The sequence below is a fragment of the Microcaecilia unicolor genome, chromosome 5 (assembly GCF_901765095.1).
Source record: "Microcaecilia unicolor chromosome 5, aMicUni1.1, whole genome shotgun sequence".
In the NCBI taxonomy this organism is placed as follows: domain Eukaryota; kingdom Metazoa; phylum Chordata; class Amphibia; order Gymnophiona; family Siphonopidae; genus Microcaecilia; species Microcaecilia unicolor.
Genome location: NC_044035.1, coordinates 25,005,339 through 25,029,176, shown reverse-complemented (window position 1 = coordinate 25,029,176; position 23,838 = coordinate 25,005,339). Strand labels below are relative to the sequence as shown.

The following is a 23,838-nucleotide window of genomic DNA, read 5'->3' as shown; positions in this document are numbered from 1 at the left end:
CCCAGGAATCGGCATTTTGCAAGCAAAATATAAAAAAATTTTTTTACCAGAATCTTCTGGCGCACATGCGCGGACTGATTTCCCGCCTGTCACGTGAAAGCGTTCCCCCAGTTAAATCAAAAATAATAAAAAACGCAAATAACTCCAAAGGGGAGGTGGGCGGGTTTGTGAGAATAATCAGCCTGCTGTCCTCGGAGAATACCTGCTACAGGTAAGTATCTTCGCTTTCTCCGAGGACAAGCAGGCTGCTTGTTCTCACATGTGGGGTATCCCTAGCAACCAGGCTCACTCAAAACAAAGAACATTGGTCAATTGGGCCTCGCAACGGCGAGGACATAACACAGATTGACCTGAAACCAAAAACAACTAACAGAGTGCAGCCTGGAACAGAACAAAAATGGGTCTGGGGGGGTGGAGTTGGATTCTAAACCCCAAACAGATTCTGCAGCACTGACTGCCCAAACAGACTGTCATGTCGGGTATCCTGCTGAAGGCAGTAGTGCGATGTGAATGTGTGGACTGCTGACCACGTTGCAGCCTTGCAAATCTCTTCAATGGAGGCTGCCTTTAAATGAGCCACTGACGCAGCCATGGCTCTAACGTTATGAGCCATAACATGGCCCTCTAGAGTCAGCCCAGCTTGGGCATAAGTGAAGAAAATGCAATCTGCTAGCCAATTTGAGATTGTGCGTTTTCCAATGGCGACTACCCTCCTGTTGGGATCGAAAGAAACAAAACTGGGAGGACTGTCTGAAGGGCTTTGTCCGTTCCATTGCCCCTGGTACAAAATAAGTATCTGAATATATTTAAACCGCTTTGAATGTAGTTGCAAAAAAACTCAGAAAGGCGGTATATCAAGTCCCATTTCCCTTTCCACGTAAAAGGCCAATGCTCTCTTGCAGTCCAAGGTATGCAAACTGCTTTTGCCAGGGTGGGTACAAGGACGGGGAAAGAATGTTGGCAAGACAACTGACTGGTTCAAATGGAACTCCGACACCACCTTTGGCAGGAACTTAGGGTGCGTGCGGAGGACTACTCTGTTGTGATGAAATTTGATATAAGGTGCATGTACTACCAAGGCTTGAAGCTTACTGACCCTACAAGCTGAAGTACTTAACAGCCACCAAGAAAATGACCTTCCAGGTCAAGTACTTCAGATGGCAAGAATTCAGTGGCTCAAAAGGAGCTTTCATCAGCTGGGTTAGAACGACACTGAGATCCCATGACAATGGTGGAGGTTTGATAGGGGGCTTTGACAAAAGCAAACCTCTCATGAAGCAAACAACTGAAGGCTGTCCAGAGATAGGCTTATCCTCTACACGGCAATGATAAGCATCAATCGCACTAAGGTGAACGCTTATGGAGTTGGTCTTGAGACCAGACTCTGACACGTGTAGAAGGTATTCAAGCAGGGTCTGTGTAGGACAAGAAGGAGGATCTAGGAGCCTTGCTGTCACACTAGACAGCAAACCTCCTCCATTTGAAAGAGTAACACCTCTTTGTCGAATCTCTTCTGGAAGCAACCAAGTTCTCCTCACTCAGAGGGTAAAAGCTGACCCATAGCCCTGGCCACTTTAAAAGGCCCATCGGGGTCAGACCATTGAGCTGAAATAAGCTCTTGGATGGAGTCATGCACAGGAAAGGCACGAGGAGGCTTCATAGTACTCGCCATCCTAAGATTAACAGAGGAGGCATCGCCCTCGACAGTATCATCAATCGAGAGGGCCTGCAAGGCGTCAGTAATGAGAGCTGGCAGCTCGTGCGGTGGAAACTCCGAACCACATTGGGATCATCCGAATCCAGTGGCAAACAGGCACCCTCATCTGGATCATCCATCCCTGAGGGCCTGCCAGATCCCTCAGACTCCCCACAGCCTGACCACGGGGAGGAAAAAAAAAAGGAGGTATGCCACTTTCAGACGGGGAATTTATCCGTCTACGTTTAGCGTCCTTCCAACGCTCGGGGGAAGAAATAACCTCTGTAGCCAGCCCCAGGCCACCAACACCCAGAGGGGATCTAGAATGCAACGCAGTGTTAGACACCTGCGGCAGAGCTCTTTTCAGCATGAAGGCTTTATGCATTAAAAGCACAAACTCAGGGGAGAAAAACTCACCCTGACCCTCTGCCTCCGAATTAGGAGAAACGGATGTTGGAGCTCCTCTGGCAGCCTCTAAACGAGGCGCCCCCCTGCACTCAAGACTCCTCCGCAACCGCGAGGGTCAAGGCATGCGGCGCTTTCAAAATGGCACCAGCTGCCAGCTCCATCGAGCGGGAAGAATCATCGCTCGGCATGCTCGTACTAGCGCGAGCGTCTAAGGAGCACGTTTTGCACAGCCCCGCTGCTGATCTGTGCTTACTACAACGGGAGCAGCGCTTAACTCCCTCAGCAGCCATCGCCCGAATGGACAGAAATATAGCAATAAAATGGCAGCTTCGCGCCAAAACTTACCCCGTTTGGAACGGCATCCACAGGACCTCCCCGGAGGAGCTGGGCACCACTCTCACCTCAGAAGACCGAGTCAACGAGCTCCGGTCAAGCTGCACAGAACCAGAATCTCTGGAAAAAGCCTCAGAAATAGCAACGCTGTACAAGCGCGCACTTTTTTTTTTTTTTTAAACGCTATGAGGAAAGTTGGAGGCAGGCAGCAAGAGGGACTCCAGGAGGAACGGGTAAGGCAGGGAAAGGGCAAACCTATATGCCTTTAAAGTGGGCACCACCAGCCACAACACCCCTACTCAACTGGCAAAGCACAGGAGCCACCCCAGGTAGAAATCCAGGAGCTGATCAAGCTACGTCCACAACTGCTGGGAGATAGAGATATACTGAAGGCAGAAGGGGCTAGCCATCCAAGGGTCACTGTTCTCTAGCTCCACCTGCTGGTAGGCGGATACAACCCATCAGTTAATGGATTCATCTGCTGCTGATGACAAGGAAGTATGCCTTTAAAGTGGGCACCACCAGCCACAACACCCGCTCTACTGGCAAAGCACAGGAGCCACCCCAGGCAGAAATCCAGGAGGTGAGAAAGCAACGTCCACACCTGCTGGGAGATAGAGATATACTGAAGGCAGAAGGGGCTGGGCGTCCAGGAACACCATGTGCTTTCAGTGTTCTCTATCGCCACCTGCTGGTAGGCGGATACAACCCATCAGTTAATGGATTCATCTGCTGTTGACGACAAGGAATCTGCCTTTCCTCAAAAGAATTTTGTGGCTTTTCTTAGTGCATTGAAGCACAGCTAATCTGTTTCAGGCTGTCTTCTTTCCCTACCTGCACACACACACACACACAAACAACTTCAGCGTGCCAAGAGGAGGAGATGTCCAGCCACACATCGGGCTACTTCCTCCTTCTCTGCCACCTTGGTAACCAGTGATTCCTTTAAGCCACGTGGCTGCACATAGGCCTGCACAGAGAAGAGGAAGCAGCCAGATGTGCAGCTTGGCAGCTCCTCTTGCCACACTGGCGTGGTCTATGCTGGGAGGGAGGCGGGTGCCTGGAAAAAAGGTGGGAGGGTGAGTGATGGGCGGATGGCTGACAAAAGGTGGATGCAGTGTGTGCGCTGTGGGGAGTAGGGCAGAGAAAAGTAACATGGGGGTTTGTCTGGAAGTAGGGAAAAATACCTCAGTGTGGACAGAACAGGTGTCTTGCTTGGAGTTAGAATGAGAGCATAGGGAAGGCAGTGAAGGATGGGGAGAGAGAATTCTAGAAGGCAGAGTGCTGCTAGAGGGTAGGAAGCAGGTGAACAAAAAAGGGGGTGGAGGGGGGGGGGACAATAACTCGAGGTATTCACCCTTAAAAAGGGTACAGAAAAACACACTAGTGACAATATCTTACGGTATTTTTGACTGCAAATTTCAGTACAGTAAATGTGACAACTGCTGCCTGTTTGCAGTCCCCACCTGTAAATCTTTCTTCAGCTTTAATAAGTCATCATTTTCTTCATCTGTAGACAAAGCAGACTCTACTTGCTGAAGCTGAGCTTTGTACCCTGCTAGCTGTTTTGCAAGTTCTTCAGCCATCTAAAAGAAAACCACAAATGCTTGAGAACATGTTACAAAAGTCACAAAACAATTAAATGAACCAACAAAAAAGTATAAGGATTCAATGGTTTACTGCTAAAGTTACAGCATAAAAGTGCTACCCGGATGAATTTTCTTTTTGCAAAAGGAAAGGCAGCTGGAAAACTATCAGCAGAGATCTTGGTCTCAATGAAAGTTCCAACAACACTACAATGCAGGATTTAAACATAGGCAACCTGTGGCAAAAGGTCTGCAGTGCCTACAGTATTATATATTCTAAGAAGAAGGTTACTCTAAAAATATATTTCAACTTCATTCTTCATAACGGCATTTAGCAGTTTGTAGTTCCCACCCTGGTGGCGTGTTACCTTCTAGAACCTGCAACTTGGCAAATCAGACAGCAGCCACCACAAGTGCTAACTGGAAGGAATTCTGAAAATTATAGGGTACAGACTCAAAAAGCAAAAACTAACCCCTGCACAGATGCATGCTGTTTTTGTGACTTCACAAAATGTGGTGGAAATACACTCTTGATCAATGAAAGCCCTACATATAACATATCGATGAACTCTATAAATCAGCATGTATTAAATGCTAGACTTAAGTAGGACCAAACATTGATGAAATAATTTTATTCACAAGAGCATTCTCCCTGATGACTTTCTGAATTTTAATAAATATCCTATTTCCTGATTAGTCAGCTACAGCTATCAATGGAAACGATAAGTACAAATAGTTAATATTTTTTGTTAAAGTTTGTAGCCATTAAGCACTAAAAACAGATCTGGGAGGAAGCATTGATATGGCATATGAGTAAAAGTTTTGCTCAAATGTTTTTTTTTAGCACCATAATAAAGGTAGTTCAGAAGGAAAGGATCCTCAGGAGCTTAACCGAGATTGGATAGCAGAGCCGGTAGTGGGAGGCGGGGCTGGAGGTTGGGAGGCGGGGATAGTGCTGGGCAGACTTATACGGTCTGTGTCAGAGCCAGTAGAGGGAGGCGGGACTGGAGGTTGGGAGGCAGGGATAGTGCTGGGCAGACTTACAGTGGTGGAAATAAGTATTTGATCCCTTGCTGATTTTGTAAGTTTGCCCACTGACAAAGACATGAGCAGCCCATAATTGAAGGGTAGGTTATTGGTAACAGTGAGAGATAGCACATCACAAATTAAATCCGGAAAATCACATTGTGGAAAGTATATGAATTTATTTGCATTCTGCAGAGGGAAATAAGTATTTAATCCCTCTGGCAAACAAGACCTAATACTTGGTGGCAAAACCCTTGTTGGCAAGCACAGCGGTCAGACGTCTTCTGTAGTTGATGATGAGGTTTGCACACATGTCAGGAGGAATTTTGGTCCACTCCTCTTTGCAGATCATCTCTAAATCATTAAGAGTTCTGGGCTGTCGCTTGGCAACTCGCAGCTTCAGCTCCCTCCATAAGTTTTCAATGGGATTAAGGTCTGGTGACTGGCTAGGCCACTCCATGACCCTAATGTGCTTCTTCCTGAGCCACTCCTTTGTTGCCTTGGCTGTATGTTTTGGGTCATTGTCGTGCTGGAAGACCCAGCCACGACCCATTTTTAAGGCCCTGGCGGAGGGAAGGAGGTTGTCACTCAGAATTGTACGGTACATGGCCCCATCCATTCTCCCATTGATGCGGTGAAGTAGTCCTGTGCCCTTAGCAGAGAAACACCCCCAAAACATAACATTTCCACCTCCATGCTTGACAGTGGGGACGGTGTTCTTTGGGTCATAGGCAGCATTTCTCTTCCTTCAAACACGGCGAGTTGAGTTCATGCCAAAGAGCTCAATTTTTGTCTCATCTGACCACAGCACCTTCTCCCAATCACTCTCGGCATCATCCAGGTGTTCACTGGCAAACTTCTTCTCGCCCAGCGTCTTACTGATGGTTTTGTAGCCCATTCCAGCCTTGTGCAGGTGTATGATCTTGTCCCTGACATCCTTAGACAGCTCCTTGCTCTTGGCCATTTTGTAGAGGTTAGAGTCTGACTGATTCACTGAGTCTGTGGACAGGTGTCTTTCATACAGGTGACCATTGCCGACAGCTGTCTGTCATGCAGGTAACGAGTTGATTTGGAGCATCTACCTGGTCTGTAGGGGCCAGATCTCTTACTGGTTGGTGGGGGATCAAATACTTATTTCCCTCTGCAGAATGCAAATAAATTCATATACTTTCCACAATGTGATTTTCCGGATTTAATTTGTGATGTGCTATCTCTCACTGTTACCAATAACCTACCCTTCAATTATGGGCTGCTCATGTCTTTGTCAGTGGGCAAACTTACAAAATCAGCAAGGGATCAAATACTTATTTCCACCACTGTATATGGTCTGTGCCAGAGCCGGTAGTGGGAGGCGGGGCTGGAGGTTGGAAGGCAGGGATAGTGCTGGGCAGACTTATACGGTCTGTGCCAGAGCCAGTGGTGGGAGGCAGGGATAGTGCTGGGCAGACTTATACGGTCTGTGCCCTGAAGAGCATAGGTACAAATCAAAGTAGGGTATACACAAAAAGTAGCACACATGAGTTGTCTTGTTGGGCAGACTGGATGGACCGTGCAGGTCTTTTTCTGCCGTCATCTACTATGTACTATGTAGTTGGATTTCAATCTGACCAACATCTGGTCAGATAGAATGATTGAAAACACCCCTCTTGATGACAATATTTAGTGTTCTCCCAGATACGCTAACCGCTGTTTAACGGCAGAATTACATATCACTAACAGTAGATTAGCAATTTCATGCGAGTTCGTTCAGTACCCTGGTATGTATACCACCCAGTCCAAGTATTTATCAATCCTGTCGATTTGACCAAGTACATCTTCCAGGTTCACCGAGACTTCTCAGCTCCTCTCCATCACCACCCTTGAAAACTAATTCCAGTACAGGTAGATCTATTACATTCAATCTCTCTGCTATGGTCTTGTCTTCTCCGAGTGCCCCTTTTGCTCCTTTATAATCCCACAGATTCTCTCACAGGCTTTTTGCTTCTGATGTATCTGATAAAATTACTGTGAGTTTTCTGTCTCTGCAGCAAGTTTCCCTTCATATTGTCTTCTAGCCTTATCAAGGCTTTATTTATTTGGCAGTAAAAATATTCAAACAATACAAAGTATGGCATAGTATGCTACATTATAATGCCAACACAATACAAAATAAAACATTTTAATAGACAGCATAGGGTGTAAGCAAAGATGAAAGATATAGATAGATAAGCTAAAGTAACAGAAGACAATAAGGGTCTAGTTAGAGTTGCAAATGAGGTCAGAAAAGGTACTTGAACATTATCTTGGTTGGTTAGGGTAGGAGTGGTGGCTAAACATGCCCTGATATAATACGTGCAGCCTGTGTCATTTACTTCTCACTTGCCAGTACTTAAGTTGCTTTTTATTTTCTTCATTTGGATCTTTTTTTCCCATTTTTTGAAAGATGATCTTTTGGCTCTGCCTCTTTCATTTCACCTTTTAACTACGCTGGCTGCTGTTTGCTCATCTTTCCACCTTTATTACTGGTCTGGGCTTCCAAGATGGTATTTTTAAATAACACTCATGCCCAATTTACTACTATAAATCAACTTCTCTTTAACCATTTTCCCCATTTTATCACAGTCGCCCTTTCGAAAATTAAATGCTGCTACAGCAGATTTCCTTAGTGACTTCACTCCAGATGTAAGCTCAAATTTGATCATGTTATGATCACTGCTTCACAGCGGAACCAACACCTTTACCTATCTTACCATGCCCTGCATTCCACTGTAAAATAGTTTCCCCTATTGTTGGTTTTTGTCTATCCTGCCCGATACTTTCTGAGCAGAAATGGATCTAGCTACTATATGGTCTTGTGATTTTTGGAGGTATGGTTTCTTCATTAACTGTAATATTAAACATAGTAAACATAGTAGATGACGGCAGAAAAAGCCCTGCACGGTCCATCCAGTCTGCCCAAGAAGATAAATTCATATGTGCTACTTTTTTATTTGTACTGGCCTCTTCAGTGACATTATCAAAGAAGGTCAGACTTGAGCTGCCGGTGACTAAAGTTTCAGATGGGTCACTGAAGGTTATTTTGTTGTTTCTTTAAAAAAGTGAGCTTCAGATCATCAACACTGGATGAATTTGTGATGTTCTCGGTTATAGAAACAAATGGTTTGATACTAACAAAACGTGGGATACAAATGTAACAAATAAATCCAGTATAGATTATAATAAAGTAAAACCCAAAGCCCCCAGATCCCCAAACTGCCTTCTGGGTGCTCCTCTCTAAGGCAGTTTGGGGATCTGGGGGCTTTGGGTTTTACTTTATTATAATCTATACTGGATTTATTTGTTACATTTGTATCCCACATTTTCCCACCTTTTTGCAGGCTCAATGTGGCTTACATATTACCGTTAACTGCGTTAGCCGATTCTGGTCTGAACAAGTTTTTACTGCTTTTGGCAGTGCGCTGCACAGTTGTGCGCTTAAGTAGGAAAAACTGGATGCATAGGTGGATTTGTATTTGAGTCCCTTGTTGCTTGGGTAATGGAGGTTTATGTATGATCATGCAGATTTTGTGGCGTTCCTGGTTGGCAGGTCTATGAGGTCTGTCATGTAACCCGGTGCTTCGCCATAAATAATTTTATGAACAGTCGTGCAGATTTTGAAAGAGATACGTTCTTTTATTGGTAGCCAATGAAGCTTTTCTCTAAGTGGTTTGGCACTGTCAAAATGTGTTTTTCCAAATATAAGCCTGACTGCTGTGTTTTGGGCGGTCTGAAGTTTCTTTATGATTTGATCTTTGCATCCCGCATAGATTACATTACAGTAATCTACGTGGCTTAGTACCACTGACTGTATCAGGCCACGAAATATTTCCCTCGGGAAGAATGGTTTCACGCATTTGCGTTTCCACATTGAGAAAAACATTTTCTTTATGGTGGACTTTGCTTGGGACTGTAATGATAGGTTTCGGTCGATTGTAACTCCGAAGATTTTTAGGCTGTCTGAGATTAGGAGGGTGTATCCTGGGGTGTTGATGTTTGTGGGATTGTATGTATTATATTGTGATGAGATGAGACAGTGTGTTTCTGTATTGAGTTTTAGTTGGAATGCATTTACCTATGAGTTCATGATGTTTAAGCTGAGCGTGATTTCGTTGGTAATTTCTGCCAGATCATGTTTGTAGGGGATGTATAATGTCACATTATCAGCATAGATAAATGGGTTAAGGCCTTGGGTGGCTAGGGTCTTAGCTAGTGGAGTCATCATGAGACTGAATAGGAACGGTGATAATGGTAATCCCTTGTGGTACTCCGCAGCCTGGTTTCCACGGTGACAATGTTTGTTTTTGATTTCACTTGATATATTCTTGTGGTTAGAAAACCCTCTCTCTATAACATCAGCAAAATTCGCCCTTTTCTCTCTGAGCACACCACCCGAACTCATCCACGCTCTCGTTATCTCTCGCCTTGACTACTGCAACCTACTCCTCACTGGCCTCCCACTTAGCCATTACTACTACTATTAAACATTTCTATAGCGCTACTAGACTTACGCAGGGCTGTCCAAATCAACATGAAAAGAAAGTCCCTGCTCAACAGAGCTTACAATCTAAATTGGACAGACGAACAGACAGCTAGGGGTGGGGAAATTGCAGTGGTAGGGATGATAAGAGACGGTGTTGAGTAAGAGAGTCATGGTTAGGAGTCGAAAGCAGTAGTAAAGAGGTGGGCTTTAAGCATAGACTTGAAGACAGCCATCTATCCCCCCTTCAATCCGTTCAGAACTCTGCTGCACGTCTTATCTTCCGCCTAGACTGATATACTCATATCACCCCTCTCCTCAAGTCACTTCACTGGCTTCCAATCAGGTACCGCATACAGTTCAAGCTTCTCCTACTAACCTACAAATGCACTCAATCTGCAGCCCCTCACTACCTCTCTACCCTTATCTCCCCATACGCTCCTACCCGAAACCTCCGCTCACAGGACAAATCCCTCCTCTCTGTTCCCTTCTCCATCATCTCCAACTCCAGGCTCTGCCCTTTCTGCCTTGCCTCTCCCTATGCTTGGAATAAACTTCCTCAGCCCATACGCCAAGCCCCCTCCCTGCCCATCTTCAAATCCTTGCTCAAAGCCCATCTCTTCAATGTCACCTTCGGCACCTAACCATTTCACCTCTACCCAGGTATCTAGACTGCCCCAATTTGACTGTCCGCACATACTGTCCATTAGATTGTAAGCTGACTTCACATGTTGTCCTTTAGATCGTAAGCTCCTTTGAGCAGGGATTGTCCTAACTGTACAGCGCTGCATAACCCTAGTAGCGCTTTAGAAATGTTAAACAGTAGTAGTAGTAGATTCCGAAGTCTAGGAGTCTTAGAAGTATGTTATGGTTAACCATGTCAAACTCACTTGACATGTCAAACTGGAGGAGGAGAATGCTCTTGCCTAGTGCTATTTCCTGCTTAAATTTGGTTAGGAGAGTGAGTAGTACTGTTTCCGTGCTGTGTAGAGATCGGAATCCTGATTGTGACTCGTGTAATATAGTGAATTTGTTTATGTAATCATTGAGTTGTTTGGTCACCAGTCCTTCCATTAGTTTGACTACTAATGGGATTGAGCTATTGGGTGGTAGTTGGTAATGTCGTTTGTTTTTTTTCTTGGTGTCTTGGTATTGGGGTGAGCAGGATGTTGCCTTTTTCTTTAGATACCCTGCTGAAGCATGAAATTTAAGTGGGATGTGAGGTCTGTTATGAAGTGATTGGGGCAGATTGTATTAGGTAGCTGGGACAGATGTCCAGTTGACAGTGGCTGCTGGAGTATTTTTTTATCGCTTGAGTAACTGTCGGTGCTGAGGAGATCGAAATTTGACAATATTCGGTCAGCAGGGTGTTCTCCAGGGGTTGGGTCTAGCCCATTAATGAAGTTTTCAATATCCATGTTATTCTGAGGTAGAGTTTTGTGTGGGTTTACTATTTTTGCATTGAAATAATTGGCGAGGTTGTCTGCAGATGGGATGTCAGTGTTGGTTGTGGTCATCGGTGTTGTGTCTAGTAGTTTGTATAGCTTCTTCATGTTTTTGTAGTCTGGCCCAATTTTGGTTTTGTAGTAAGATCTTTTGGTCTGTCTTATTGCATATTTCTATTTCCTTTGTAATTGTTTCCATGCGTTCAGAGTGTGTTCATCTTTTATTTTTTTTCCATGCGCGATCTAGTTTCCTAGATTGTTTTTAGTTTTTTTAATTCTTTGTTGAACCATGGTATTGAGTTGTGTCTACATGAAGTTCTTGTTTGTAAGGGTGCAATTTCGTCTAGTACATGTCTGATCTTTTGTCCCATTCTGAGAGGTAATAAGTGGATTCCGTTTGTGGTGTCCAATCGTTGTATATCTGTTGCCAGAAAGTATCTGTGTCTATCTGTCCTCTCGTAGTGTAAGTCGTTTGTTCACTTGTATAGGGGAACCCCTTTTTCACCATTTTAGGGATAGGTTTAGTTTGTAATGGTCTGTCCATGGTGTTTCTGTCCATCTTGTTTGTGTTATGGTTAGGTTCTGATCAGCGGACGTTTTGTATGAGATGAGGTCGTGTATGGCCCTTCGTGTGGGCTGTTTGCATGTGTGATAAGATCACAAAGATGAAGGAAGTCCTTGCATTCTCGTGCGTTGGTAGAGTTTGGGTCTTCAAGGTGAAGGTTGATGTCTCCTAATACTAGTGTACTGGAGTTGGATACACATATATTTGTAGGTTGAAAGGGGGATGGGGTGTTCACATGAGAAAATCTAAGGTCAGGGAAAAATAGGGATAAGGATGAGACGTGAGGATTCAAAAGAGAAACAGGGTTTGGGGTAGGCTTTCTGTAGAGGGGTCTGAAAATTGGGATGGGGTGTGTGGGGTAAATTAGGTAGCCTGGAAGCTCAGGGTGGTATTTCCAGATGGATGCATTTATGTTTGGGACCCTGTAATAATGGGGCTCAGAATAGGGGTCACTGGCTGGGCAACCAGTCCCTTATACACACAAGGTGTTTATAATTTATCTCAATGTTTGGGGATTGTGGGATCGCCCACCCTGAAGATATGTTCTTGAAACCTTGCTGGTCTTAATTCTCCCATTAAACACACTAAGGTGCTCCAAGAATTGAAGAAACAGGAGATGCAAATAGCTTGTCTTCAAGAGACATCTGTCAGACACAGAACATCAAAAACTGAATAGGTAAAAGTGGAGCAGTCTGGCAAGTGGGCCTTGGTAGCATGCATAGTAACATAGTAGATGGCATCAGATGAAGACCAGTATGATCCATCCTGTCTGCCCAACAAGATAAACTTGTTATATATGGTATGACATGATACATCATATGGTTCAGTGTGGCGTATTCTTGAAGGATACTATTTAAACAGGATCTTCAAGTAATCATGATTTATCCTTGCCTTTTTTTTTTTTTTTTTAGAACATAGACCATAGAAGTCTGCCCAGCACTGTCCTTGCTTAGAATATACAGCATTAAATAATGAGGTAGATATAATAGGCATCTCAGAGACTTGGTGGAAAGAGGACAATCAATGGTACACCGTGTTAACAGATCACAAATTGTATCACAATAATATAGAGGGTCAGATTGGAGGGGGGGGGGGGGGGGTGTTGCGCTATATGTTAAAGAGGGAATTCAGTCAAATAAAATAAACATTCCACATGACACAGATAACAGCATGGAATTATTATGGATAGAAATTTCATGTCTGAAGAGAAGGAGTATTCTTGTAGGGCTGGTCTACCATCCGCCGAGTTAGAACTTACAGACAGATGAAGAAATATTTACAGAGATTAGGAAAGCTGGAAAATTGGGCAAAGCTATAATAATGAGAGATTTCAATTACCCCAATATTGAATGGATAAATGTTACATCAGGGAGTGCCAGGGAGATAAAATTTTTAAATGTAATAAATGACTGTTTCTTGAAGCAGCTGGTCCAGGAAGCAAGAGGGTGAGCCATTTTTGAAAAGGCAACTATAATAAAATGAGGAAAATGGTTAAAAAGAAACTAAAAGGATAGGCTGCAAAGGTTAGGACACTAAATCAAGAGTGGACATTATTCAAAAACTAGTAAAAAAAGGCCCGTTTCTGTCAGAAATGAAACGGGCGCTAGCAAGGTTTTCCTCGAAGTGTATGTTTGAGAGAGGGTGTGTGTGAGAGATGGAGTGCGTGTGTCAGAGAATGAGAGAGAGAGAGACAGACAGAGTGTGTGTGTTTGTGTGAGAGACAGAGTGTCTGTGTGCGACAAAGAGATAGAGTGTGAGAATGTGTCAGAGAGAGTGTATGTGAGAGACAGAGTGTGTGCTCCCCACCCCCCCTCTCTCAGAACCCCCCTCCCCCCTTTATGGTCTGAGGACCCCCTTCCACCCCCACCTCTCTGGTCTCAGGACCCCACCTCATCCCCTCCCTCTCCCCTGCAGCCACCCATGTCCAGCGACCCTCCTCTCCCCCTGCAGCCACCCATGTCCAGTGACCCTGCTCTCTCACCTGCCTCCCCTCCAGCCACCCAGGTTGTGTAGCGAACTCTTCGGGGCAGGCAGGAAAGATCCCCGGTCCTACCTGCCCACTGCTGGCGCTGACCCTCCCCCGCTGCCGGATCGCTGTTCAAAATGGCCGCCGAGACTTCCAATGGCAGACTCACGAGACTTCTGCTGTAGTCTTGGAGGCCACCCTTGTAAGTGTCGACAGCCATTTTGAACAGCAATCCGGCAACAGGGGAGGGTCAGCGCCAGCAGCGGGCAGGCAAGACCGGGGATCTTTCCTGCCTGCCACGAAGAATTCACTACACAACCTGGGTGGCTGGAGGGAAGGCAGGTGAGAGAGCAGGATCGTTGGACATGGTTGGCTGCAGGGGGGGACAGGGGAGAGAGGAGGGTCGCTGGACATGGATCAGCTGTGAGGCATGGAATGTTTTTTTTTCTTTTTTCGCGGGTTCTGAAGTTCACAGCATAATTGCAACGGTGACGTCAGCCTGACTACGGAGCCTAGCTCAGCAACTCCGAAGGAGCCACAGACACAGGCAGCAAGTTTAGAACGTTGGCGGTGAGAATTATTATATAGGATACCATCTTGGAAGCCCAGTCCAGACGCATTCCACATATTTGCAAAGGTGTAAAGAACAGAAAATGTCAAGCCAGCATGGTTAAAAGGTGAAGTAAAAGAGGCCATTACAGCCAAAAGATTGTCTTTCAAAGAAGGGAAAAAGAACCAAAATAAAGAAAATAAGAAGCAACATAAGAACTGGCAAGTCAGATGCAAAGCATTAATAAAAAAGGTTAAAAAAAGAATATGAAGAGAAACTTGCTGCAGAGGCTAAAACTCACAGTAACAACTTTTTCAGGTACATCAGAAGCAGAAAGCCTGCGAGGGAATCAGTGGAACCATTAGATCACAAAGAAGTAAAAGGGGCGCTCAGGGAAAACAAGGCCATAGTGGAGACACTGAATGAATTATTTGCTTCTGTCTTTACGGAAGAAAATGTAAGAGATCCGCCTGTACCGGAAATAGTCTTCAAGGGTGATGATGCGGAGGAACTGAAAGAACGCTCTGTGAATCTGGAAGATGTACTGAGCCAAACTGACACATTGAGTAGTAAATCACCCAGACCGGATGTAATACATCCAAGAGTACTCAAAGAACTCAAGCATGAAATTGCTGATCTGCCGTTAGTAATATGTAACCTGTCGTTAAAATTGTCCACAGTACCTGAAGATTAAGGCTGGCCAATGTGACACCGATTTTTTAAAAAGAGTTCTAGGGATGATCCGAGAAATTATAGACCAGTAAGCCTGACGTCGGTGCTGGGCAAAATAGTGGAAACTATTACACAGAATAAAATTAGAAAACACGTAGACAAACATGGTTTAATGGGATAGTCAGCATGGGTTCAGCCAAGGGAAGTCATGCCTCACCAATTTGCTTCATTTCTTTGAAGGCCTAGATAATGGTGAGACAGTTGATGTAGTGTATCTAGATTTTCAGAAAGCTTTTGATAAAGTTCAAGAGAGACTCCTGAGAAAATAAGAATCATGGGGTAGGAGGCAAGGTTCTGGTGTGGATTAGGAATTGGTTATTGAATTGAAAGCAGAGGGTAGGGTTAAATGGTCATTTCTCTCAATGGAGGAGGGTGAACAGTGGAGTGCCGACGGGATCTGTACTGGGACCGGTGCTATTTAACATTTATAAATAATATGGAAATCAGAACGAGTGAGGTGATTAAATTTGCAGATGATACAAAACTATTCAAGGGGGTTCCCACAGGGCCAGAAGCAGTTCCTCCAGGGCTCCTACTGGGACGGAAGCAGTGCTATCTCATCCTCCTCGCTTTAACAGCACAGATGCAGAAAATCTCCATTGAGGAAGTGGTAAAGACACAAATAGTGATGAAATTCAAAAAGGCGTGAGATGATCAAAGAGGATCTCTAATTAGAAAATGGAAGTTATAAAAAACCTAAGCTTAAACCCAACCTAAGCTTTATCAGTTGCGCAGGCGACTGATAAATAAACTGAGTGCCCTCAGTGTGGGACCTAGAGTAACTGATTGGGTAAAAAAATTGGTTGAATGGTAGGAGGCAGAGAGTGGTGTTAAATGGAGCTTGCTCTGAAGGAAAGGATGTCGTCAGTGGAGTGCTGCAGGGATCGGTCCTAAGGCCAGCTCTTTTTAACGTCTTTGTGAGCGATACTGCGGAAGGGCTGTCTGGTAAGGTTTGTCTCTTTGTGGATGATACTAAACTCTGCAACAGGGTGGACACCCTGGAGGGTGTGAATGACATGAGGAAGGACCTAGTGAAGCTAAAGGAATGGACCGATATTTGGCAACTAAGGTTTAATCCCAAAAAATACAGGGTCATGCACTTGGGTCGCAAAAATCCGAGGGAACGGTACAGTATAGGGGGTGTAGTGCTTCAGTGTGCGAAGGAAGAGCGGGACTTGGGGGTGATTGTGTCTGACGCCCTTAAAGCTTTCAAACAGGTAGAAAAAGCAACGGTCAAAGCCAGAAGGATGCTTGGGTGCATAGAGAGAGGCATGACAAGCAGGAAAAAGGAGGTGATATACAAGTGCCGCTGTATAAGTCTCTGGTGAGGCCTCATTTGGAGTACTGCGTGCAGTTCTGGAGACCGCACCTACGGAAAGATATAAACAGGATGGAGTCGGTATCAGAGGGCGGCTACGAAATTACTACTACTACTTATCATTTCTATAGCGCTACCGGACGTACGCAGCGCTTCACACTTGAACATGGAGAGACAGTCCCTGCTCAATAGAGCTTACAGACACACAGGACAAGTAAGGGATAAGGGTTAGGACAGACAGGACATATCAGGGATAGGGGACAGTTGAAGGTTTAGGTTTAGGAGTTAAAAGCAGAAATTATAAGTACATAAGTAATGCCATACTGGGAAAAGACCAAGGGTCCATCGAGCCCAGCATCCTGTCCACGACAGCGGCCAATCCAGGCCAAGGGCACCTGGCAAGCTTCCCAAACGTACAAACATTCTATACATGTTATTCCTGGAATTTTGGATTTTTCCAAGTCCGTTTAGTAGCGGTTTATGGACTTGTCCTTTAGGAAACCGTCCAACCCCTTTTTAAACTCTGCTAAGCTAACCGCCTTCACCACTTTCTCCGGCAACGAATTCCAGAGTTTAATTACACGTTGGGTGAAGAAAAATTTTCTCCGATTTGTTTTAAATTTACTACACTGTAGTTTCATCGCATGCCCCCTAGTCCTAGTATTTTTGGAAAGCGTGAACAGACGCTTCACATCCACCTGTTCCACTCCACTCATTATTTTATATACCTCTATCATGTCTCCCCTCAGCTGTCATTTTAGTCGCCTTTCGCTGCACCTTTTCCAATTCTACTATATCTTTCTTGAGATGCGGCAACCAGAATTGAACACAATACTCAAGGTGCGGTCGCACCATGGAGCGATACAATGGCATTATAACATCCTCACACCTGTTTTCCATACCTTTCCTAATAATAACCAACATTCTATTCGCTTTCTTAGCAGCAGCAGCAGCACACTGAGCAGAAGGTTTCAGTGTGTTATCGACGACGACACCCAGATCCCTTTCTTGGTCCGTTACTCCTAACGTGGAACCTTGCATGACGTAGCTATAATTCGGGTTCTTTTTTCCCACATGCATCACCTTGCACTTGCTCACATTAAACATCATCTGCCATTTAGCCGCCCAGTCTCCCTGTCTCGTAAGGCCCTCTTGTAATTTTTCACAATCCTGTCGCGAGTTAACGACTTTGAATAACTTTGTGTCATCAGCAAATTTAATTACCTCGCTAGTTACTCCCATCTCTAAATCATTTATAAATATATTAAAAAGCAGCGGTCCTAGCACGGACCCCTGAGGAACCCCACTAACTACCCTTCTCCATTGTGAATACTGCCCATTTAACCCCACTCTCTGTTTCCTATCCTTCAACCAGTTTTTAATCCACAACAGGACATTTCCTCCTATCCCATGACCCTCCAATTTCCTCTGTAGCCTTTCATGAGGTACCTTGTCAAACGCCTTTTGAAAATCCAGATACACAATATCAACCGGCTCCCCTTTGTCCACGTTTGTTCACTCCTTCAAAGAATTGAAGTAAATTGGTCAGGCAAGATTTCCCCACACAAAAGCCGTGCTGACTTGGTCTCAGTAATCCATGTCCTCGGATGTGCTCTGTAATTTTGTTTTTAATAATAGCCTCTACCATTTTCCCCGGCACCGACGTCAGACTCACCGGTCTATAATTTCCCGGATCTCCCCTGGAGCCTTTTTAAAAAATGGGCGTTACATTGGCCACCCTCCAATCTTCCGGTACCACGCTCGATTTTAAGGATAAGTTGCATATCACTAGCAGTAGCTCCACAAGCTCGTTTTTCAGTTCTATCAGTACTCTAGGATGAATACCATCCGGTCCAGGAGATTTGCTACTCTTCAGTTTGCCGAACTGCCCCATTACGTCCTCCAGGTTTACCGTGAAGTCAGTAACCTTCTCCGACTCGTCCGCTTGAAATACCATTTCCGACACCGGTATCCCACCCAAATCTTCCTCGGTGAAGACCGAAGCAAAGAATTCATTCAGTCTCTCCGCTACATCTTTGTCTTCCTTGATCGCCCCTTTTACCCCTCGGTCATCCAGCGGCCCAACCGATTCTTTTGCCGGCTTCCTGCTTTTAATATACCGAAAAAAAATTTTTACTATGTTTTTTTGCCTCTAATGCTATCTTTTTTTCGTACTCCCTCTTGGCCTTCTTAATCTGTAAGCGGTCTTGAAAGCAAAAATTTATGTACAGGAAGAGAGCCTTTTACAAATGAAGGCGAGCTCTGGAATGAGGGGGCATATGAGAAAGTTAAGAGGGAATAGGCTTAGGAGTAACCTAAGGAAGTATTATTTCACAGAAAGGGTGGTGGAGGTGTGGAATGTCCTCACGGTGGAGGTGGTGGAGTCGAGGACTGTTCCAGAATTTAAAAAGGTATGGGATAAGCATGTGGGATCGCTTAGCAAAAGGAAGAATTAGGGGTTACAGAGGATGGGCAGACTGGATGGGTCATATGGCCTTTACCTGCCGTCATGTTTCTATGTTTGCATGTGAGTAGATGTGTCGAGTGACGCTTAGATGGCAATTACTTCTCTGATGAACTAGGGCCGATATTAGGCAGACTTGTATGGTCTGTGTCTCATATATGGCAATCTGGTTTAGGATGGACTGGAAAGGGCTTAGACAGCAACTTTAGTGCCTGGAACATGAGGACAGTGCTGGACAGACTTTTACAGTCTGTGTCCTGTAAATGAGAAGATGAATAGGCTGGAGTGGGCTTGGGGTAATTCCAGAAGTTGGAACATAAGGATAGGGTCAGGCGGACTTCTATGGTCTATGTCCCAGAAACACCACAGAAAGACCATAATCAAGTATATAATATCACAAACATTGTTGATTTAATCATGAATTGATAATGAGTGTGGCTGGATGGGCCATTCCAGTTTTTAATCTGCTGTTATTTACTATGTATGACATAAGCATCGCCACACTGGGACAGAGCAAAGGTCCATCTAGCCCAGCACCCTGTCTCCAACAGTGGCCAATCCAGGTCACAATCACCCGACAAGATCCACGGAGCCAAAGCATTTTGTACTGCTTGCCCCAGGAATAGTGGATTTTTCCCTACGTCCATTTAATAACATTCTATATGGCCTTTTCCTTCAGGAAGCCGTCCAAACCTTTCTTAAACTCTGCTAAGCTAACCGCCCTAATCACATTCTCTGGCAACGAATTCCAGAGTTGAATTACGCGCTAAGAAAAATTCTCTCTTATTTCTTTTAAACTTACTGCACTCCAGCGTCATCGCATGCCCCCTTGTCCTAGTATTTTTGGAAAGCGTAAACAGACGCGCCATATCTATCTTTTCCACTCCACTCATTATTTTATATACCTCTATCATATCACCCCTCAGCCGCCTTTTCTCCAAGCTGAAGAGCCCCAGCCGCTTTAGCCTTTCCTCATAGGAAAGTCATCCCATCCCCTTAATCATCTTTGTCGCCCTTCTCTGCACATTTCTAATTCCACTATATCTTTTTTGAGGTGCGGCAACCAGAATTGAATACAATACTCCAGGTGTGGTCGCACTATGGACTGATACAGTGGCATTATAATATCCTCATTTTTGTTTTCCATCCCTTTCCTAACAATACCTAACATTCTATTTGCTTTCTTAGCCACAGCAACATACTGAGCAGAAGATTTCAACGTATCATCAATGATGACTCCCAGGTCCCTTTCTCGTTCCGTGACTCCTAACGCTGAACCTTGCATGACGTAGCTATAGTTTGGGTTCCTCTTTCCCACATGCATCACTTTGCACTTGCTCACACTGAACGTCATCTGCCATTTAGGCGCCCAGTCTCCTAGTCTCGCAATATCTTCTTGCAACTTTTCATAATCTTCCTGCGATTTGACGACCTTAAACAACTTTGTGTCATCAGCAAATTTGATAACCTCGCTGGTTACTCCCACCTCCAGATCATTTATGAAAATGTTAAAAAGCAACGGTCCCAGCACAGATCCCTGTGGCACCCCACTAACTACCCTTCTCCATTATGAATAGTGAGCATTTAACCCTACTCTCCGTTTCCTATCTTTCAACCAGTTTTTAATCTATAACAATACACTACCTCCGATCCCATGACTCTCTAATTTCCTCTGGAGCCTTTCATGAGGGACTTTGTCACTATTACTCCTCTCTGCTCCCGGGCTGATGTGCAGACCTCAGTTCTGGCATAGGCACAAGCATCTGTTGTTACCTGACCTACTGGTGCGTGCATGTGATGACCTCTTAGCACACAGTGCAAGTAAATCAGAGACAAGTCTTACACGTGCGCACCAGAGTGTTCCAAGTTCTATTCCTTCCTTGTCTACAGTGCAGCTGGAACCCAGAGAGAGATTGATTAGTCCAACCGGCGTCTTTTTTTTTTTTTTTTTAATGTACCATTAAATTCTTATTGGACTGGGTGGGGACAGGTTACATTCTTGCAGGGATGGGTTAAATTCCAGCAGGGATAGGTGGGGATGGGTAAGATTCCAGTGAGGACGGGCAGGGAAGGTTAAGTTTTCTGTCCCTGTGCAACTCTCTAATTGGCACACACACAGGTGTGTTTTTTTTTTTGGGGGGGGGGGGGGATTAGAGAGAAAAATGAGATGCTAGCAAACAGGGAGGGTGGGGAAAGAGGGCAGAGGGGGTGGGGAGATGCTGGCAACATGAAGAGCATAGGGAAGGGAGGAAGAGATACTGAACTAAGTGGAGAGCACAGCTGAAGGTTTATCCTAGACTGTAAAGCAGGAACAGCGAAGGAGACAGCACACAATGACTAAAGAATCAAGGTGTAGCTGTAAACATGCCAAAATTTCTACAGCTACACCTTGATTCTCTAGTCTTCTCCTTTGCTGTTCCTGGTTTATGTCTGTGTAGTGCGAAAGACTGTCTTTCGAAAATCCCTTAAGTCATTCTTCTTCTTCTATAAGTTCCACAATGAGAACCTATAGCCTCACTAAGTCACCCCACTAACCCACTCAATTAGGAATGCCTACCCTCTATAACTACCCTAATCACTGTCTTCCTTCTTCTCTGACCCCTCCTAATCATCACACATTAATAATCGTATCTGATATCCTGTAAGGCCAATGTTTCTAATCTATGTAAGCCACATTGAGCCTGCAAATAGGTGGGAGAATGATGGGATACAAATGCAATAAATATAAATATATCCTGGAGTGTTGTTCAATCCCACCCCAATCCCTACCGCGCCTCAAACTTAACACTGCGTGCGCCACAAATTCTTCAAATTGATATCTGATCATAGAAAAGCGAGTTTCTGACGTCGGGTAGTTCTAACACCATCTATACAACAAGCTTGGCCTGTAAACGTAATGGAAACGACGCGGACGTCACAGAGCAAAAGCCCTTCAAGATCTAACAACACGCTAACATTTGCCAATGCTTTTGCCAGCTCCATTTCCACTCCTCGTCACGGTTAATGTCATTTTTTAAAGATTTAACAGCTATGCACAACACTGACAGGGAGGGGGTGAAGTATCTTCGTCGATGTAATAGTAGGACAGGTAGCGCGGCCTAGCACGAGCAACAAACCTACTGGGGCTTCTTCCACCTCCCACTTAAGGAGAATAACAGGCAGCACATCAATCAAGGGCCCCTGCTCAGACAAGCGGAGCCACAACACTCGGGCCCAGGAATGGTTCGACGCGGCGGCCTAGCCCCGGGTTCTCAGCCTTTAGGCGGATACACCGAAGCGACCCTCACGGGGCCCGGAAGAAAAGCACTCGGTACTTACCTTCGCCGCGTTGCTGACTTTGCGGTGGGGGGGGGGGTTGTAGGATAGTAACAGTAAAGAAGAAGCCGCTGTGAGCGCCAAATTCCCCACCACAACAGCCCCGTCCCGCAACCCCAAAAAACAAAAAAATCTAGGGCCGCCGCCGCCGCCGCTCACTCGCGAGACTTCTGAGGCACTCACGTGACCACCCGGGCCAGATGTGCGCGCAAGACGCGTGCGTCCGAGTCCACCGCCAGTCACGTGTTAGAGGCTGCGGTTCCCTAGGCAACGGACGGAGCGTTAAGTTAACGAACGTTGCGCTTGCGTCATCATCCGGATTCCCGACCCGCGCAGAAGGAGCTATTTTGGGGGACTTTCCTGGGAAATCGAGAAAGGGTTGTGGGAAAAAGTCGTTAAAATAAACGCGCTCGGGCCTGGGTGACGCTTTGAAGGAAGTTGAAAAATTAATGTGGAAGATGCCAGTGAACGACAGAATAAGGTAGAAAGCGGTAAGCGGGTAGGCTCTGGCGTAACCAGGGTTGCCAGGTGGAAAAATTTTTCCCCACCCAAACGAGCCCAAAACCCGCCCAAAGTCAAACCCCGCCCCTGACACCCCCACCCCCACGTCATCATCCCTGCCCCCGCCATCATCAACCCCGTCATCGGCACCGCCCAGATCACTAACCCCGCCCAAAACGTCACTAACCCCGCCCCTGCGGCCGAAAAAACCGCGTAAAAGACCGCAACCCGCCGCGGGCAAAAATTTCCTGCGGCAGGTCGCGGAAAACCGCCAACCTGGCAACACTGGCGTAACTTCCTAGGTGGGAAGTTCAATGGATTCTCAGCGGGGGCGGGGAGTTGAGAACTATTGGCCACGAAGGAGGGGCGGGACATGGATGTGATGGATTTAAACTGCAGGGGCGTAGCCAGACAACAGATTTTGGGCAAGGTTGCCAGGTTTAAATAAATTTTCCGACCCCAAACCAGTTGAAAACCCGCAGAAAACTGCATGCCCCCGCCGTCATCAACCCTGCCGCGCTGTCATCAGTTCCACCCCCGCCGTCATCAACCCGCCCCTGCCATCATCAGCTCCACCCCGCTGTCACCAACCACGCCCCAGCATCACCAACTCCGCCCACAACGTCACTGACGTTATTAGCACATCGTTGACATGTCGTTAACCAGGCCCCCCCCCCCCCCCCCGTGCGGCAAGAAAACACGCAGCCGTCGAGGAAAAAACAACCCGCCCAACAAAATCAAAAACCACCCAAAAAACCGCGACCCGCAGCGGGCAATAATTTCCCACAGCGGGTCACGGAAAGCCGCCCAATTGGGCGGGAAAACCGCAACCCTGGCAACAGTGATTTTGGGTGGGCATAGGCAAGAAGTGGGTGGGCACCAAGTGTTCTCCTCCCCCCCCAAAACCACCACAAAAAATATCTCAGCTGACAGGAAAATGCTTCTTTCCACCTTGGCTGTCTGCAGCAGGCATGCGCTGAAAACTGAGCATGCACAGGTGCCAGTACCATGGAGAGTAGCGTCTCCGTTACCATCAGGGGGGAGTCTTCAGCTGGCAGAGCTTGGGATCTCCACCAGCTACTGCTAAACGTGTGCTACTGTTGGGTGGGCCTGAGCCCTAAGTGGGTGGGCCCAGGCCCACCTGTGGCTATGCCACTGATTTAAAGTGGCCAAACACATAGAGAAGTTGATTGCGAAAGCTAGAGTGTATAGGGAGAGGAAAGGCCAGTAAGAAAAAGAAGATGGTAATGCCTCTGTATAAGTCATTGCTGAAACCCCATTTAGAATATTGTGTACAATTCTGGAGACCGCACCTTAAACAAAAATATAAACAGGGAGTCTGTTCAGAGGGTGGCCACTACAATTGATCAGTGGTCTTTGTTGTAAAGCATCTGGAGACACTTAAATTTCTCACTATGGGCCTTGTTTAATAATCATG

General features: G+C 45.7%; 1 protein-coding gene across 1 annotated transcript in view; it reads right to left on the bottom strand.

Moving 5' to 3' along the window:
• The window catches only part of SMNDC1 (survival motor neuron domain containing 1), a 34,537-nt gene extending 12,313 nt beyond the window's left edge, over window positions 1–22,224 (bottom strand). The window contains exons 1-2 of the mRNA XM_030202768.1: window positions 21,903–22,224; window positions 3,904–4,023 (exon numbers count right to left, since the gene is read on the bottom strand). Of these exons, the coding sequence (XP_030058628.1) occupies window positions 3,904–4,023 (120 nt within the window). The 5' untranslated portion in view covers window positions 21,903–22,224. The remainder of the gene's footprint in view (window positions 1–3,903; window positions 4,024–21,902) is intronic.
• Window positions 22,225–23,838: the final 1,614 nt, after the last annotated feature.